Raw genomic sequence first — 19,678 nt, forward strand, 5'->3', positions numbered from 1 at the left:
TCCTTCTGTTCCTTTGACTTTATCTGTACGGCTGTCTTAGTCCACTGAGTTCTGAATTGAGCCAGCTGGCTGAGTCTCCAGATGTGAAAATTTGGTCATCAGTATAGACTAAGTGTCAGCTGAACTCTAGCTGCTGCAGATACTGCGACTGGTTCCGTGTAGTTTTGAGAACTCTGGTGCAGAAATGAAGAGAGCTCTTCAAGATGATGCAGATGTGTTCTCTGTAGGCCTTATCACATGTTTACCCTTCTCATGTTCAGCAACTTATTTTACTACGTGAAGGAGACTTAGAAGCTTTATTTGCTAACTGCATACCAAATAAGCTGTTTTCTATGCAACAAAATCAAGATCATAGTCTGTATCTAGGCAACTCAAGAATAGTCCCAATTTTGTAACTTAGGTTCCGTTTTGCTTGCTTATTAAAAAAACATTAGTAAAAATAGAAAGAAACACTATAAAAGCAAAGTTGAAACATGGGTGGGGAATAAGAAACTATGATAATCTCTTGTGTTTCCTATTAGACTGAATATTTTCCCTAGGGTGTGCAGAAATAGTCTGTTCTGGTTTATGCTAGTATCAAGATTTCTGAAAAGGATCCTGCTGCGAGCATGTGAAAAGACATAATTCTCTAAACCATCTACATTGTTCAGATGATTCTGTCACACACTGAGTTTTCAATGACTGGGCTGCTTTTGAGAGCTACACCTGGGAGCTAGCAGGGTCTCAGTGTAGAACTGTTCCTTCTCTTCTGATCTTTCTCATCTTATATGTCTCTCATCATTCCTACAAACATAAAAATGTGCAGACTTAGCATTGATTCAGCAGTGAAGTGAAGCACACCTCTGACTTAACTGACTTCAGCTTGTCGTAAGTGCTGAAACCCTCTCTGTTATTCTTACTGAACAGGTTGTTGAGTTGGATCTTCATACTGTTGTGCCTTGCTGCAGTGGACCAAAAAGACCCCAGGACAAAGTTGCTGTGTCAGATATGAAGAACGACTTTGAGACTTGTCTGGGAGCAAAGGTGACTGGGAACATGGGGGTCTACAAACTAATGTGTGCTTCTAAAAATAGTTCAGGAGCTACATTCTGGGATTAACTAGTTTGCTCCTTGCTTTCCTGTTGAGAAGTGAATGAAAGTGTTTGTCTGGTGTTTGAATGCAGTATAGAAAGTGACGTCAGTGTTCCTTTTCTATGTCCTTTCACCTGAAGCTGCTGCTATCCTACTGAAATATAGTTCCTTCTGATCTTAGACCAGTCTTAGGCCTAACGCAAGTTCAGTGTGTGATTGGGATCTCTAAAAAAGCTACACTGGCTATTGTAGTTTGGACAAAGTAGCTGCTGGACTGACCTGTATGATGACTAGCCAGCTCTACATCAGAGCTTTCAAAGTGCGTTAAACCTTGAGCTCTGCAAGGTAGTTTTGCATTCACTACTCAGGCTGGATTCAGCAGTCCAAAACTACTTCTGTCTCTGTGTCTCTTTCACATTGACGTTGAGGACAGAAAAAAAGACATTTAGAGAAATAAATACTTCTCTCTACATCATCCAATCAAAAACAGTCATTGAAAGAAAAACGAGATTTTAGTTTGAATTATTATGCCCCAACTTGCAAGCTTGCAAAATCAGTTTGAATCCTTACTTGATATGATACCCCTCCCTGATAACCTCATACAGTAACACTACCTGCTAAATATCAGCACAGAACTTCAGTGATTTAAACCAAGAAGCTTAAACTGCAGTGATTTCGAATCTTGATTTGTTACGTGTTCCTAACTGCACTAAGGGACCTTATCCTTCCAAATCTCTAGACTTAATGCCTTATGCTGCAAACAGTGCCTTCTTGCTCTTTATCAACTGTTCAGACTTTTGCCTCTGAAATCATCCTGTAACGTATGTTTGCGTTTTTTCATATTCACTGCTTAAAAGTCTTACATGTTATGGCTAAAATCTTAGAACTAGGCTGTCTAGCAAGACTATCCTGGGGAATCTTTGCTTTCCCAGCAGATGTGTGATCAGGAATCCAGAGCAAGTAGAGCAGAAGCATCTGAGCAAACAAAAGGGGGATAAATTCATGCAGGAAGAAAACACAAATACTTCTGCTTTGAAGGCTGTCTATTTTACCAGTAAACAGAAAATGGGATATAGAACCATGGAAATAATTTTTGTCCTCCACGTTGACCAAAGGTGCAAACCTCCACCACCGGTGCAAGCACTGGTGTGACTGACGCTTCTTGACACTTCTCATTCATGAAGTTTGCAGCTAATTTCCAGTAAAAATATTTACATTAAGGGCATCCTTTTTTTCTTCTTTCGTTTCCCTCTTACAGCAAGGATTCAAGGGATTCCAGATTGCCCCGGATCGACACAACAGTGTAATCAAATTTAATTTTGAGGGCTGTGACTTCGAGCTAGGTCACGGATCGGTAGTGATTGCTGCCATTACAAGCTGTACTAATACCAGTAACCCCTCCGTTATGTTGGGAGCAGGTAAGTACGTCTGCTCGGTTTTATGTGCAGTAGTCTTTCTGTGGCTCTGGCTGTGTATTGTGAAGACAAAGACAGCACTAACTCTGTTTTCATCATTTGGCATACTAGAATTGAGGTTAGTCCCTAAGGAGTAGCAGAAGAAATTCTGGAAATAGTAGCTGGAAATGTGGGTTGAAGTATATTATTCCTGCACTGTTTTCTCTCCAGGTCAAACTGGAGCTGAATTAACCAGCACCTCTGACACCTGATTAGATGCACAAAAACTGCTCTGTAGTTCTGTGATTGGAGCTGAGGAGGGACTACTGAAAGCACCAGAAGGAAAGGGACAGTGAAGAAAGGTCTGTTAGTTTAAATCTGGAGGTGCTCTTATCTATCAGCAGAGTACGAAGCGTATGCTTAGCTGTCTGAGCAAGAGTCTGTGGGGACAACTAAATTAGGAAAAATGTATTCTCTGGAATTTGTCTTTCAGAGCCTTGTCATTTTCATGTGAACTGTATCCAACAAGTGGTCAGAGGTGGACTTAGTTTCCCCCACTCTCTTGCTTATCACCATTCAAATACTATAATACAATTGGTGTGAATATGAATAGATAAAATTTGAGCTAAGATGGATGAACCAAACAAGCTGACTTATGCATTTGTCTATCAATAAGATGCAGCTCGTGTTTCAGCAATTTATTACATCTCTCAGGTCATGAAGAGAAGTATTAAAATGATTGAATGTATTGGAAAGATTACCATTGGTTGGGACCAGCATTGCTATAGTACAACTCATGGTTGATAGCAGTATGAATCAGGAAGTACCACTTAAAAGAGTTCATAAGGGAAGCTGTCTCTTGAAATTAATTATTAGTATTTGCTGGTTGTTATTATTTATTTGTATATCTCTTCTGCTAAGAATCTAGAACTTGACTCTTACAGAAAGCCATTCAGTTGATGTTAGAACAATTGCTTCTACTTCCTTTTTGACAGATGAAACACAAATTCAACCTGAGATTTCACCATTAAATAAATTAATGAAAGAATAACTAAAAGGACATGACGACTGAGAAGGTTTATTACTCACGCATCTTATTTCCAGAACTACCTATCTATTAATTAGTAACTTAAGAACCTGTAATGGTGTGGCTGTCCCCACTGTTTTCACTGAGGTGCAGGCTCATGACCTCTATTGGCCCTGTCGGAGCTGCAGGTGCAAGCTGAGCAGTGTGGGGTTGTCCAGGGCTACCAGGCAGGTGGCATCAGTACGGCAGCTGCCCCCATGGCCATTGCAAAGAATGGATGAAGGAAAGACAAGGCGGCCCGAGGAGCCTCCAGCTCTGGTGCTTGTGGGAGCTGGAGAAGCTCTGGTGGCGGTGGGCCAGTTGGAAAACTGGGTGCCATGCAGGGTAGAGCATTATGTGGTGGAGGAGGAGAAATGGTACCCACGGTCTGGCTGCTGCTTGGTGGCAGCAGGGAGGGGGCCAGAGGCTGGTACTTTTCCCTCCCTGCTGCTGCAGCAGGGTCTGGCAGGGTTGGAGCAGTGCTGTTTTGGGCTCAGGTGGCTGCTGAGTGGTGGGGATACCTGGTTAGTGTACCTGGGCTGCTCCTCAGATGATTCGTGTTCAGATCTCACTGCAGGGCAGGGGTGGCCAGGGCATGTCTCTTCTGGGCAACTCTTGGCTTGCAATATTAAAAAAAAATGCAAAGGAGAAGAGTTGCTATCAGTTTGAGATTGAAAGACAACAAGATACAAGAACTAAGACATTAAATTGCTACAGACAAGAGTTAGTATTAGAATGTCTATTGGTCAGCTTAATGCTACATCTTAGGCTGACTAAAACAAGATATGTTGCAAATATATGTACATAAATAGACTAATCATATCCTGATTTATTTTTTATATATTTGATACAACTTAAATATATTTTATCCATATTTCTACTACTTTGCAATGATACCTTAAAATACCTGAAAATGGCCAGAAAGGAATTAACATCAGAATGTTTTCTGTTGTCCTCATCTCCTCTGTTACCAGGGCTTATGTTATTGGACCCTCCGTCCCTCCCACCAAAACACTGTGGGAGTTCATGTTTGGAGCAACTGATGTACCTTCCTACTAGCAGCAAATGCTTCTTCCTCTGCTGGAAGTTCAGGAAGTGAGGGAGGCCTTTTGCAGTCATGTTTTATTTTGGTGAATCTGTGCAGATTAAGTCAATGAATGAAGCTGGATCAGAAACAGAGGGAGTTTCTGCTGCAGATGGCTCACTTTCAATTTCTCTTGTCTCAATTTGGCTGAAGTTTGCACTTGTAGCCATTTCTGCGACAAGACCTGCAAGTTAGCAAGTGAAATCGAACTGAACTGTGGGGATTCATAGAGTCATAGAATAGAATCATAGAATGGAATCATAGAATGGCCTGGGTTGAAAAGGACCTCAAAGATCATCTAGTTTCAACTCCCCTGCTGTGTGCATGGTTGCCAACCACTAGACCAGGCTGCCCAGAGCCACGTCCAGCCTTACCTTCAATGCCTCCAGGGACGGGGCATCCATAACCTCCTTGGGCAAGCTGTTCCAGTGCATCACCACCCCCTGAGTGAAAAACTTCCTCCTAATATCTAACCTAAACCTCCCCTGTCTCATTTTAAAACCATTCCCCCTTGTCGTATCACTATCCACTCATGTAAACAGTCATACCCCCTCCTGTTTATATGCTCCCTTCAAGTACTGAAAGGCCACAATGAGGTCTCCCCAAAGCCTTCTCTTTTCCAAGCCGAAGAAGCCCAGTTTCCTCAACCTTTCCTCATAGGAGAGGTGCTCCAGCCCTCTGATCATCTTGGTGGCCTCCTCTGAACTCCTTCCAACAGCTCTGCGTCCTTCTTGTACTGGGGGCCCCAGGCCTGGATGCAGTACTCCAGGTGGGGCCTCACGAGAGCCCAGTAGAGGGGGACCACCACCTCCCTGTTCCTGCTGCCACTCCTCTTTCAATACAGCCCAGAACACAGTTGGCCTTCCGGACTGCCAGCGCACACTGCTGGCTCATGTCCAGCTTCTCGTCCACCAGGACCCCCAAGTCCTTCTCCGCAGGGCTGCTCTCAAGGAGTTCTTCCCCCAGGTTGTATCAATACCTGGGATTGCCCCAGCCCAAGTACAACACCTTGCATTTGGCCTTGTTGAACCTCATTAGGCCCACTTCTCTAGCCTGTCCAGGTCCCTCTGGATGGCTTCCCTTCCTTCCAGTGTATCGACTGCACTGCTCAGCTTGGTGTCATCTGCAAAGTTGCTGAGGGTGCACTCGATTCCATCATCTTTGTCATTGATAAAGATGTTGAAGAGCATCAGTCCCACGACTGAGCCTTGGGGGACACCACTCATGACCGGCCTCCACCCTGACACATGGATCACAACCCTTTGGCTGTGACCAGCCAACCAGTTCTTAATCCACCGAGCAGTCCATCCTTCAAATCCATACCTCTCCAATTTGGAGAGAAGGATGTGGTGAGGGACCATGTCAAAGGCTTTGCAGAAGTCCAGGTAGATGACATCCATCGCCCTTCTCCCATCCACTGATGCCGTCACTCCATCCTAGAAGGCCACCAGATTGGTCAGGCAAGATCTGCCTTTGGTGAAGCCATGCTGGCTGTCCTGGATCACCTCCTTGTCACATAAGTGCCTTGACATGTCTTCTAGGAGGATCTGCTCCATGATCTTCCCAGGCACAGAGGTGAGGCTCACCGGCCTGTAGTTCCCTGGGTCATCCTTTCTCCCTTTCTTAAAAATGAGAGTAATGTTTCCCTTTCTCCAGTCACTGGAGACTTCACCGGACAACCATTCTGCTGGGAGGTGTCATCACAGTGACATCGCTGTGAGGGGCCCAAGGCTTGGCTGGCTGCAGCAGTTAGAGCTGTTGCTGAGACCCAGGTGTTTTGAGTCAAGAAGCAAATAAAACTGTATTTAAAGGGGATCACTAGTTACCTAGACCTTTGTTCTCCAGATGGGGGGAGAGGGGAGAAATCAGTTTTTCAAGTAATGTTAACGAAAGAAAACAGCAGTCTCTTCTCAGTTTGTTGCCATTTCTAGCAAATACTCCATCAGTCCAGCAGCATGACTTCTGAAGAGAGGAGCTGTGCACCCCAGTGATGCTCTGCCATGTCAGCAGTCTCCTGCTACTCTCTAGGTCCAACTAGAAAAAGACAGTAAGAACATCTTGCTGATGGCATAAACAGAAGATGTGCAATGCCTCTTTGATTCCTATGCTTTTATTTGAAATTTTAGAAATTTACAAAGCAATCCAGCAAAACCAGTGATGTTCTGTAAACCTTTTAAATCATACCCCTCTCTACAGGATCTGGTGCTCTATCTGTGAAAAAATAGGTTTGATCTGGAGATGGTATCTGAATGCAGGACTTGAATGTAAGCTAGGTTTGGGAGAATGCTTAACTGGAGGAGCTGGTGATTTCCTCAAGAGTAGAGACGTCATGCAGAGTTCCTGTGTTGCTGGGAAAACCTTGGATTGTAGACAACCACCACCAACAATCACTTTGTGTTTAGTTTATCTGATGGTATTTGTCACCTGTTCTTGGGCTAGCATCTTTCTCTGGGAACTCTACAGTACTGGCAGCTCACGCTTTTCCCCGGCACAAAGCATCTTTAGATTCCCTGCAGCAGGGATGGAGATGATGGCAGCGTAGGGGGTGGCAGGGGTGAGAAGTGGAGGGAAGGCTTTGTTTCTTGCTCCTTTGAGAGGAACAAGGTTAATGTCTCCCAGTTCACTTGCCCTTAACAGGACAACCAGATCAGGTCCATCCTGATAACGGTCACAGAAGTTGAGCTGTGTTTCTTTCTTCTGAGGATCGAGAAATAGGTTTCCTTCAGGCAGGCTATCTTTATTCAGTCTTTTTTCCTTTAGTTCTAGGTGTGTGTGTCCCTCAGTTGCTCCAACTTAGTATACAGTTTCCTCACACCTTTGGTTTCCAGGCTAATGGTGTGCATTTTAATCCTCTTTGCTGTGGCATGGGGATGCTGGTCTTTCAGCCTGATTAGCTTAATAGCTCGAAGAGTTTAATGCATAGAAATCTCTGCAGATGCAAATGAAGTTGGTACTCTGAATGCATTCACTACAATGTAATACACAGCCTGAAAAATGTCATGCCAAGGATCTCAACATATTCACTCAGATTCAGTAGGAGCTCTTACCTTTGCTGCCTTACTCTTTGGCTTTGCCAAGGAGGGAAAGAATAATTCTTTCAGTCTCTGGTAACTGTTTATACACTACCTTGTGGAGAACCCTCTCAGATATCCCCAGGAAAGATGATAATTTCTTATTCAAAGTGGAGTTTGAAATTAAATAAAACATACAGTGCTTCAACACTAGCCAACCAAGCTAAAAGAAATCCAAAATATGGGTAGTTCTTTCAAACTACAATAGTATATCCTGTGCTCTAAATGATATGGGAGGTCTGTATGTTTGTGGGGACAGTGTGCATATGCTGTAGTAGCCTTGACAGCCTACTGTGACTTTGAAAAAGAGTTGGATTAAGCTTTCTCAAAGTAACTTAAGTTCTGTCATTTCCTTGCCTGGTTTAGAGTTTGATTTTGCATTCTTTTCAGAGCTAATATTTGCAGGAAAGCAGAAGCTGACGCTTTCAGACAGGCTGTCAGGCTCTCAGATCTTAGGATGATCATCTGGTCATGGTTACCAAGTACTGCAGTTTACAACAGCTGTCTCTGATAGCTAGGTAGCCTCAGCAATTTCAAGAATGGGGCTACTTTTTTAATGTATGATCTACCTTTAGGCCTCCAAATCTAAGTCCGGGCCTTCTCACAAAATACTTTAAGAGGAGGTCTCCAGGACATGTCTAACAGAATGGCAAACAGCTGACAACAAACAAACCAGTATGATGATTGTCTCCCTGGTGGAGCTCATGTTGGATCAAAGCAAAGCTGACATATACTTTCTCATCCAAGCAGGTGTGTGAGAGAAAAAATTTGCCATTTAAAAAAATTAAAAAAAAAAAAATACCATACCATCCTGGTAAGGAGATGGAGAGGATTTGTTTTCTGAATGTTCCCCTGTATATGAACTACTCATTTAAATGGAAGAAGGTCAGAATAAATACGTTTCTGGCAACACACTGATTCCACTAGATCATATCTATGCACATTGCAAATAAGAACTGGTAAAATAGCAACAAATTGTGACGAGGACCAGAGTTGCTGCCCTCAGAAGCAATTGGTATGAGTGCACCAGCTGATAGGTTGGTTGTTATTTCAGCACTAGACTACCAGAGGTGGGAAGGTAAAAATCCTTCACTGCATTTTTGGTGAGATGGTTGTCTAATGGCTAGTGTTCATTTAACCTTTTGAGTTATGAATGTCTACATGCCACTCCGGTGTGAGTGTGTTTTGTTGAATGTAATTTCCCATTACTTTCTCATGAAACAGAAATTGCAGACTGGGTTTACAGTTCAGCAGTGCACTTGTACTCTAGCTGGTTACTCTGGAATTAGTGCTGCAGTCCCTTTCTGCTGTCCAGTTATTTAATGACACTGGTGTTAACCTGTTGATCCACCAAACTATCCCACTTCCAGGAAAATCTGCAACTGTCCTTTGCATTTTTCAGGATTGCTTGCTAAGAAAGCTGTTGAAGCTGGTTTGACAGTGAAGCCTTACATTAAAACTAGCCTGTCCCCGGGAAGTGGCGTTGTCACTTACTATCTGAGAGAGAGTGGAGTCATGAGTTACCTTGCTCAGTTAGGGTAAGTGTGTTTTTCTTACTGTTGTCCAGTGCTTAACTGTAAGCACTGCCAAGTGTTGCAATACAATAACTCCTTGTCTGCACAGATTAAAAGATATGGCAGATGCCCTACAACATGCTGCTGCATGAATTAATGCATTGCTGACTTAGTGCCAAGTTGGGAAAGGGCTTGCTGCCTACTTCTTGAAGACTCATGTTCCTACACAGGAAAACGGAAGCTTTTTCAAGAGTAGTTGTTTTAAAATAGCATAAATGGCAATATATTGTTGTTTATCTTGCTAGATAACAGCAGTTTCCCAGCTCTTTGCTCTGTATACATGGAGTGTCACTGCAATAAGAAAAATTGATCATTCTTTCAGCAGCAGTGGATCTATTAAAACAGTACATCTTCTGAAAGTAAGCCTAACCAATTGCTAGGGAGTTAAACACCTAGCTCCAAAATAGTTTTTTCATTCCTTGATGATTTTCATGCTCTGTCTAGGTTTGATGTAGTGGGTTATGGCTGTATGACTTGTATTGGCAATAGTGGACCGCTGCCAGACTCCGTTGTTGAAGCCATTACACAGGTATGCATCAGTCAGATTTTCGTGTGCAGCTTATTTAGGTAAGTTATTCTCTACTCTGTGCAGTACTGAGCTAGACCTTGTCAGCTGTGTACGAAGTAAATGCAGTTCATTTTCTGTGGGAGGTACTTGGGGATCATCTGGAAGGAGACAGTTCTTTGTCCTCTTACTGATGCTGCAGCGTGATGCAACTCTGCAAACCTGCTGCACCAGCTTCCTTTGTCTCAAACTCTTGCAGGGAGACCTCGTAGCAGTGGGTGTTTTGTCTGGCAACAGGAACTTTGAAGGGCGTGTGCATCCCAACACCCGTGCTAACTACCTAGCCTCTCCACCACTAGTGATAGCCTATGCCATTGCAGGAACTGTCCGGATTGACTTTGAGAAAGAACCTTTGGGTAAGACGCTGTGGGATGCTTCTTCTCATACCTTATGAATGGAACTAGTTGGAATTGAGCTCTTAAGAAATGTTTGTCCCCAGGAGGTACTTCAAATGTGTGAGTACATCTGGGATACAAAGCATGCAATTGTTAGACAATGGAGCAAAAATGGAGTCTATGCGTTGGAGGAAGGGGAAAGCCAAGTCTGCCTCATATTCTAATTCCATGGGAGACATTTTTGATATATATATGAGTGGTGGTTTTTCATGAGCAGCCTGACCTAGCAGGCTTTCTTTGAGTAGGCAGTTCGACTAGACAACCCTTATGGATCCTTTCTAACCTAAATTATTGTACAAATATTCTGGAAGACCAATAGAAATCGCAAAAATAGGCATATGTACAGGCATCAAGTTCATGAGGCCATCATCTGTCAGACTCTTGTAGTTGAGAAAGGGTGTTTCTCATGAGTCTTCGTTGGGCTAGAAGGAACGCACAGCTGAAGGGCACAGCAAGATACACTTTTCTTTCTTTTTCTTAATGGAACGTTTATTCAGGAGGTATAACATGATCAATTTATACAGGAATAAATGCTTCAGGGAAGAAGATTTTCCTGAAAGACATCTGGCCAACACGAAATGAGATACAAGCTGTTGAGCGTCAGTTTGTTATTCCTGGGATGTTCAAGGAGGTCTACCAAAAAATAGAGGTAAATTAATCCTCAAGGAAGTGGTTTCATTTATATGCTGCGCTGTTCTGAAGATGTTAAGTGAATAGATTTTGACAGGGAAAAGAACCTTTTCCTTATGTTGCTGTTGCTCAGGTTGTGACAAGTATTTGAGTGAGATTTTATTTATTTTTTTTTCAAATGGCTCCTAGTTACATAACTGATTGTTATGGCTGGTCATATCCTGAGTATTGCAGATTATGGACTTTAAACTGATACTAGAAAGCGAGATGTTCCAGTCTCACAGATATTTTTCCTCAGACAACATAATTCATCTGCATTACTTGATAGCATAAATGGCAGAGGAAAACTTGTACTTGGTAATGTATTCCTGCAAGTCTTCCTTAGGTACTGAAACAAAATGTTCTTGGGGTTTACATGTTAGAAAAATTTCCTAAGATTCCTGATAATACACTTGGGAGTTATAAAATGTTATCTGCCTTCATAATGTAGATAATTGCCAGAAAACTGGGTAAGTAGCTCTCTTTCTGTAATGAAGGGAGGGTACTTGGATTTCCCTACAATTTCCTTTAACAGCTAGAATCATTAAAAACAAAGCAAAAAAGAATGTAGTGTCACAAGAACTTCCCAAAGAGCCTGAAGAAAAATGCAAGGCTTTTGCAGAAATCGAATCTGTTGCTTCTGAAAACTTAGGTATTTATGGAATATTCATGTGTTTTTCAGACAGTAAATGAATCTTGGAATGCCTTAGATGCTCCCTCAGACACACTATATACTTGGAATCCAAAGTCAACATACATCAAGTCTCCGCCTTTCTTCGATGGTCTGGTAAGTGTGTGCTTCCCCTTTGAATCAGGCCAAACAGTGCAGCAACCATGACTAATGTTAAGGATGAGGCAGAGGCACTTCAGGAGGCCCGGAAGCAACCATGACAGCCTTTGAATACGAAGGCACAAGCGAATCTAAAAATGTCAAGGATTCTCTATTGCTTCAAGATTTTTGAAAATTCCCCTTGTTAAGCTGGGATAGTTTTAAGTAGTAACAACACAAATGAAGGAAAAGGAAAGGAACCCACATATCTTCTTGCCTGCATTTTGCACTAAATAATTCAGTACTCAGATGCAATTTCAGCACTGTGTAAAAGAAAATGCAGATTTCAATGTGTGCAGATGTCCAGGAATGCTGGATTTTCCTCTGTGTCCATGCACGTGCCACTGAAGCCCTCAGCTAACTTTTTTGCCTCTCCTATTTTATACGTACATGAATTTGCTGACAGGCAGTCAGGACATGATACTTGGTTTAAGAATGTCTGTATCTTTCATACAGTTTTTTTCTTTATCATAACTTGTATGAAAAGAGAGGCTCTATTTTGCATGTTTCTTCTACATATTTTGTCTTTTTGAGAAAGATAAAGGAATTGTGTGTCATTTTAAAATCTTGTTCTTTGTACTTGTGGTGGCTTAGACTTTGGCTCTTCAGACCCCCAAAACTATAGAAGATGCTTATGTCCTGTTGAATTTTGGAGATTCCGTGACAACGGACCACATATCTCCAGCGGGGAATATAGCAAGGAATAGTCCTGCAGCCCGTTATTTGACCAGCAGAGGGTAAGCAGTACATTCTTCTTCCTGTTACAAATTGGGAAGAGGAAACAAACCACAATTACTACACCACGTTATGGGCACACGTATCAGCTGTCACTTCATAGACACTTGTGTACCTTGGGTGCACACCTTGGATGCTTGGAGAATATGTAAAAGAAGAAAGGAAAGCATCCCTTTGTCTGTTGTTTCGGCAGTTGACACTGGTTCTAAAAGCTTGTGTGGGGTATGAAGATCTATTCAACTTGAGAACTGAAGGTGTTTGTATGGAGAGGGGAAGACGATGATTCAGGCTTGTTTTTGTAGTAAGTCAATGCATAAATGAAGGAATGAGATTTTTTTTCCCTATCAAAGCAGAATGCTCTTAGTCCTTGGGGCCAAAAATCAGTTCTGTATTCACTTACAGCATGTACAGCAATTTCACATACTTAGGATATCGTGAACTACAGAAGTTTAGGTTTCTGTGCAGCTGTGATGACTGGCAGAGCTATTGTGTTCAGCCTATAAGCTGTTGTAAACTATTCTTTTGCTATGGACAGCCTGTCAGTTCAGTACTGTGGGTTCAACTTAAGACAAAACCAGGCCTTACTGAGTCTCCCTGTTCAGTCTTCACTTGTAATTTGATAAGTTGTTTATTCTCTGGTTTAGCTCTGCTTGCAAATTCTGTGGAGTTTTAAGGAACAGTACTGACAATTTAGAAATAAAGTATTTTCACTAGATCTAATACATCTGGAGAGAAAACTGATTAAAACTGTATGGTCTACTGATGTATAACTGTTTTGGCTTCTTTGGTCCACTACTGTCAGTCACTTTGAAATCTAAGTAGCTCCCTTCTGAATACAGCCCAATATAAACAGTTCAATTTTATGTCATATTCTTATGATTTTTTTTTTCTTTACTGGTTGGGATGGAGTCTCCCCTCATTCCCACATCCGTATTTTCAAACATAATTTTTTTCCCTCAGTTCTAACTTCCAGCAGCGCCTCTCTCTTTGCCTTACAGGTATTTATCACAGTGGTGCCTCTACCTTGGTTGGTTCTAGATGCTGTGGTAATATAAATAACCATGATGAACTTCAGTACCCAGTTATAAAGAAAGGATTTGATTGCTTCTTCTGGCCCAACATAGCTATATCTCTGCATCACTGTCAGATACATTTTGTAGGGCAGAGGTTGAGAATACCAGTAAAGCTGCATTCTGTGTCCAGACTAAGCAGGCAGACTTCTGTTCTTTCTTCTTCTCATTTTTTTCTTCTTTTTCCTGTTCTTTTTTTCTTCTTTAAATAACTGTAGAAACACCAGAGAACTGGGTGCTACTGCCATGATGAGAGCAATCCATAGCTGCCTCAGAGACACTAGCTCATGACTGTATTTAAACTAACACTCTGTCCTGTTTTTCTTTTCCATTAATAGCTTGACTCCTCGAGAGTTCAATTCCTATGGTTCTCGCAGAGGGAATGATGCTGTCATGGCCAGAGGAACATTTGCAAACATTCGTCTGGTGAACAAATTTATTGATAAACAGGGACCTCAGACTGTCCATTTCCCTTCAGGGGAAACAGTAAGTATATTCGCTGCTTTAAAACGAGGCTCGTTGACAGTAGGTTGGATTAGCACTGGCTTTCCTCCTTACAGCTTAAGACATTAACTTCAGCGCCTTTTAAGTAAAGCTAATGAGAGGACAGCAGTTTCATTGACTCAGGGCAGCAGGTCACATGTACCTGCATAAGATGGTGCTCTCAGGCTTATTGGTAGAGAGCAGAACCACTGTAGTGGTGAGAATGGAAAGTGTGGGCTGTGGTAGAAATGAGCCCAGGCTAGGAGTCACCAAGTGCTGTGTAACTTAGCACAGAGCTTGGCTTAAAGTGTGGGCTTCAGCTCTTCCTGTGAAAACGCAATTTTCTCATTTCCCCGGAAGTGTATTTCCACCCACAATAGTCTATAAACTGATATTTTCATTGCAGCTGGACGTGTTTGATGCTGCAGAAAGATACAAGCAGGCTGGCCATCCTTTGATTGTTCTGGCTGGGAAGGAGTATGGTGCAGGAAGCTCAAGAGACTGGGCAGCCAAAGGGCCGTTCCTCTTGGTGAGTAACTAAAGTAAACTAGGAGGAGAAAAACACTTAGAAGTTCATTCCTTTTTTTCAGGAAGAGTAGCTTACAACATTATTCTAGGTAGCTTATTCTCATTCTTGATATCAAAAGCTATTCTGAAGTACGAGCTGAGTCCAAGAGCCGCAGTAGATTTGCAACTATATTTAAATGTTCATAGAGCCCGTTCAGGCAGGAAAACTTGACTGCACTTCAGCAAGCTTTCCATAAAGATACACCAGATAGGCCATTTTCTTTACTCTTGCATCATACAGCCCAGTAAACCTTGGGTCTGCTTCAGGCTGCCTTCTTCAGCTTGCTTATCAGAGAAGATATATAGTGTAAGTAAGTGAAGTATTACTGAACTTGAAATTTAGCATTGCTTCACCATGCGGGTTTCAGGAACTCTTATCAGTATTGTGATAGGATCATGATATAAATCCAGGTACAGTGGAACATCTATTTTGTTCTATATCCTGTCCTACATTAGTCAGCTGCCTTTTCAAGCTGATTCAAGTTTTCTTAGTATGCAATTTTTGAATGCAACAGTTGTGTGCATTATTAAACAACATGTGAAGAGGGTTAGTGTTTAGGATTACGTTTGTCTAAGTTTTTAAAATCATTATTGCAAAGGTGACTTTTTGTGTAAAGTGTATTTGCATGTAAACATGTAAAGATAATTACACTGCACCCTGGAATGCGTAGGGTAGGAGGACAGCACTGAAGTAGCAAAAATTACGAAAATAACTTCTGATACTCTACACATCACACAAAGAAGTCTACAAAAACACAGAAAAAGTACACAGAATTCCCAGAAAGGGGCATGTAGTTTTTTGACAGTCTTTCTTTTCAAGATGTTTGAAAGTTGACATACAATCAAGTTATCGTGGACAGTCCACTGACTAGCAGGACCTGCTGACTAGCGGTAGCTGGCAGATGAAAGGAGGGGACCTCAGACCTACCAGTTGTATTCCAGTGAGAACAGAAAGTCTATCCTGAGCCATCTGGATAACTATACCCACTGTGTATTTCCCAGGGTGTCAAAGCTGTGCTTGCTGAGAGCTATGAGAGAATTCATCGGAGCAACCTTGTAGGGATGGGAGTGATTCCTCTGCAGTATTTACCTGGGGAGGATGCAAGGACTTTAGGACTCACTGGAAGAGAGCGTTACACAATTATAATTCCTGAAAATCTAAAACCACAGATGAATATCCAGATCAAGGTATGAAATGCCTAAGGGCTGAGCTTTCTACAGCACCACAGTTTCACTTGAATTAACTGTCTCTTCAAATAATGTCTTTTCCAGTAATCTCTCTTTTCAGGAAGGCAAAAGAATTGAGGGCAGGGGATTGGACTAGATGATCTTTGGAGGTCCCTTCCAATCCCTGACATTCTGTGATTCTGTGAAAGCAGTGATTCTGAAAGAGCAATGATGGGAGATAAAAGCAGCATTCTGAAACCGTTTCATTCAGCACAAAGCAGTCCTGTGTGTTGGGGTAGCCTACAGCTGTTGTCTACACGTGCCCAATTAATGTCCTGAAATGGGGAAAGCGTAGATCCCAGTGAATTCACCAGTTTATCCTTAAGTAACTGATGAAAACAGCTTTCAGTAAAACTGTAGTCGTGTGATTCACTTACTGCTCCTGTCTTTTTGCTTTTCTTCTTCCCATACTGAGCTCCAGTGAATGCTGATGGAATTAGTGTTGTTGTACCTAAGCCAGGAGAATGATTACACAGAAAAACATTAACAGTTAGTATAAGCACTTGATTGAGAAGTTAGCTTTCATGCCACCAGGCTTGTATTGACAATAAATCTGTTAGAGACAGGAAGTGCAGTGCAAGGAGTCTCCATACTCTGCTTATTATGGCTTGTTGGCTATGGTCTAGTGTGGCACCTTGTCTTAAAGAAATACTGGTGTCCTGTTGCTGTTCACTTCAGCTATTAAGATTGCAAAACTATCATCATAGCCTGTATTTTTACTACCATGTGGTGGGTTCTGCTGCTTGAACGACTCTCTTTGACCTCAACAGCTGGACACTGGGAAAACCTTTCATGCCATCATGAGGTTTGACACTGACGTGGAACTCACCTACTTCCACAACGGCGGCATTCTGAACTACATGATTCGTAAAATGGCATCGTAATCAGAAATACTGAGCACAGCCTCCAGGTACAGGCCTGCTTCTGATGAACACGACAAAACTAATCAGTAATAATGAAGTTAGAAGAGTGAACCATGAAGTGAACAGTGGTTTGTTGGGTTTTTTTTGTTCCTTTCTTCTTTTTGTTCTTTTAAACAAGCCTTTTGGAAGGCTTTGCTGAGTGATTCTGTGTATCAGGAAACTTGTCACTTTTGCCCACTAAAGAAAACAACTTTTTATTAGTTTTTAATGGCAACTGAAAATTGTAGTTGGCTTAGAGCATGGTGCAAAAGTCACTAAAATACTGACAGAAGCTGTGGAACTATTGAAGATCATATGCTGGTTTTATGTATTTGGTCCATTTCCCTTGACTGTTAAGTTCAGTTCTGCAGTTATATTAGTGGTCCAAACACTGACGGTATACAATTAATTTTTATTCCTTCCTGATTATCTGATATTGACTTCCTTTCTTATTCAGTTGACCAGATTCTGAATCTAATACTGAAATTAATAGTCTAGCTGTTTATTAATTCAAAAGAAAATGTGAACTCTGTTCCTTTAAAATCTAAGCCTTTGTGGAAAGGTGGACCTATGGGGATAATATTTCTAATGGATAAAATTAAACTTATTTTCAAGGAGTTCAGTGTGTTGTTTCATGTTATCCTAGGTACTAAGATACAGAAGAAAGCTTCAGCTATTTTCTTACTGTCTCTACTGGAGCAGGACCCTGCCAATCATAGCTTGTCCTATTTTAATTCTCACTTGTTCCTTTGAATAATCTACATGAGACAGGATGACAACAAAAACTGTCCAGTACTGACAGTCTTCTGCAGCTCAGCATGATACTGCTGATTCACTTCCTTCCCCTGTTGTGTGTCCTCAAGAAAATAATTTAGCACACTTTGAAGATGTCCATCAGCAAGTTAATGGCAGTGAGCAACGAGCGATCAGAGTAATACGGTCACTGAAGTCATACCCATGTACAGTGATAACAAATACCTTCTTACTCAGAGATAAACAAGGTGATAGCACTAATTCTTAATTATAACTGTATTTAGAGCAACTGCCGAAACAATTAACAGTGGAGAAATCCTTTCACAGTGTCTGTTAATACTTGTATTTTCAGTGCACTCTGCTCCAGCGGTACTGGGGCAGGGAACAGTGAATTTAGTTTTGAAAGAAATCAGAGGACTTGAGGAGGGGACAGAGATTGCATTGTACCTCCAGCTGCCTACTGTTGCTTGGTGACAACAGCACTGCTGAGGCTGCACCTGAAGTAGGACAGCTGCTAGCTGTGGGCTCCCTGAGAGAAAGAAAGGCTGGGTCTGTTCAGCTTAGAGAAGGCTTAGGGCCACCTCAGCCATCCGTGTGTACGAACACCCGAAGGGAGGGCACGGAGAAGATGGATGCAGGCTCTTATCAGTGCTGTGCAGCAACAGGACTGGAAGCAGTGGGCACAAACCAGGACACAGGAGGTTCTGTCTGAGAATCAAGAAACATCTTCTCACTGAGGGTGGCTGCGCACCCTGCAGGGTTCTGGGCTCTCTGTCCTTGGTGGCATTCAAAAGCTGCATGAACGTGGTGCTGGGCAGCTTGCTGCAGGTAGGAAGCCCTGCATGAGCAGAGGCGTTGGATAAGATGAGCTCCAGAGGTTCCTTCAAACCTCCACCATTCTGTGAAGCATCTTGAGAGCTGTTAATGTGGTCGTCATCTCGAGCACTATTTGGTAAGAGGTACACGACTTTCGGTTCAATCTATGAAAAAATAAATCAGCGACTCTGACAGGCCAGTCTTCTTCAATATCTTTGTTCCTAATATTTTTGAAGGGGAGGCATTACCATACTGTCAGTCATCCATTCTTCCACGCTTCCTTTTGGAAGCAGCTGTATGAATGAGTTGACTGGCTTAAAAACAAAGCCCAGAAGAAGGAACTCACTGTAGGACTGAGTTGCCGGCTTCCTGTACGGTGCATACAGCTTTCACAACAAAGGATGGGGACCAGGACAGAACACAAAGCAGCACTTAGGAAGTTTACTGCTTTTGATGCCATACTACAATGTTTAAAAGGCCGCCTGTGAGCTCACTGACTAGGATCTAGCTAGTTTAAATAGCTTTTGGACTCAGTTAGTTTACTGTTGAAGGTGCTTTTTCTTTCAGAGGTGAAGTGTTTAAGGTGGTAACTCTTCTATGCACATACATCACTGCACTATTTTCGGGGAGTGGACTTGTTGATCTCTTGAGGTCCCTTCCAGCTCCTGCAGTTCTGAGATTAACCACAGGAAGTAATCTGTGTGTCATTTTGGTTCCAGAATCATTGAAGACAAAGCGCTTTGGAGTGTAGAGGTTTAACAACGTTTCCTACTTGCCTCTGAAGCAAATTGTGTCCTTCTTAGCAAAGACTGGGATGGAGGTGGGGAGAAGGGATTTAAACACTGATATTTAGACTCAGATCTGATTCTACGTGAGCTCTGACAGAAAACCTACGGAATTAAAATCAGTATCTCGAGAGATGTCAAATAGCAATCCATGAGGGCAACAGGATAACAGTGTAAGCACTAATCACCATCAAAATTAAGCCTTCGCCCATCTGATGGGGCGCTGCCTTTTCTCCCTTGGGGCTAGTTAGGTTGAGCAACACTTACTTAGAAAGGTATCTCTGTTGCAACTTCAGCAACAGCAAATTGACAGATGGAAGAATGATGGAAAAAAGCAATGCTGTCATTGTAGCAGAGAAGATGCCTCCCCCGGGCAGGATCTGCAGAATCCTAATGCTTTTTCCTCAGCCTGACATGGGGTGAAGCCTTGCCCCTTCTTGGCTGAACCATGCCACCTTTCTTAAAGGTGGATTTAAAAGATGTGCTATTTTTCTTATGTAACTTAGTGGACATTTCCCTCTCAATCATCTCTGCACTGCAACGTCTATGTCATTAAGAATACTTCAAAAATATTTTAAAGAGTCTACATCTTCCAAAAATCTTTAAAAGTAGCTAAAGTAGT

The 19,678-nt window shown here is 42.2% G+C and overlaps 1 protein-coding gene across 1 annotated transcript in view; it reads left to right on the forward strand.

Moving 5' to 3' along the window:
* ACO1 (aconitase 1) overlaps nucleotides 1-17,319 on the forward strand; it is a 39,547-nt gene extending 22,228 nt beyond the window's left edge. The window contains exons 10-21 of the mRNA XM_021380834.1: nucleotides 907-1,023; nucleotides 2,330-2,489; nucleotides 9,089-9,224; nucleotides 9,705-9,789; nucleotides 10,025-10,181; nucleotides 10,745-10,869; nucleotides 11,572-11,676; nucleotides 12,313-12,455; nucleotides 13,862-14,009; nucleotides 14,413-14,535; nucleotides 15,576-15,761; nucleotides 16,571-17,319. Coding sequence (XP_021236509.1) covers nucleotides 907-1,023; nucleotides 2,330-2,489; nucleotides 9,089-9,224; nucleotides 9,705-9,789; nucleotides 10,025-10,181; nucleotides 10,745-10,869; nucleotides 11,572-11,676; nucleotides 12,313-12,455; nucleotides 13,862-14,009; nucleotides 14,413-14,535; nucleotides 15,576-15,761; nucleotides 16,571-16,684 — 1,599 coding nt within the window. The 3' untranslated portion in view covers nucleotides 16,685-17,319. The remainder of the gene's footprint in view (nucleotides 1-906; nucleotides 1,024-2,329; nucleotides 2,490-9,088; nucleotides 9,225-9,704; nucleotides 9,790-10,024; nucleotides 10,182-10,744; nucleotides 10,870-11,571; nucleotides 11,677-12,312; nucleotides 12,456-13,861; nucleotides 14,010-14,412; nucleotides 14,536-15,575; nucleotides 15,762-16,570) is intronic.

The sequence above is a fragment of the Numida meleagris genome, chromosome Z (genome assembly GCF_002078875.1).
Source record: "Numida meleagris isolate 19003 breed g44 Domestic line chromosome Z, NumMel1.0, whole genome shotgun sequence".
NCBI lineage: Eukaryota > Metazoa > Chordata > Aves > Galliformes > Numididae > Numida > Numida meleagris.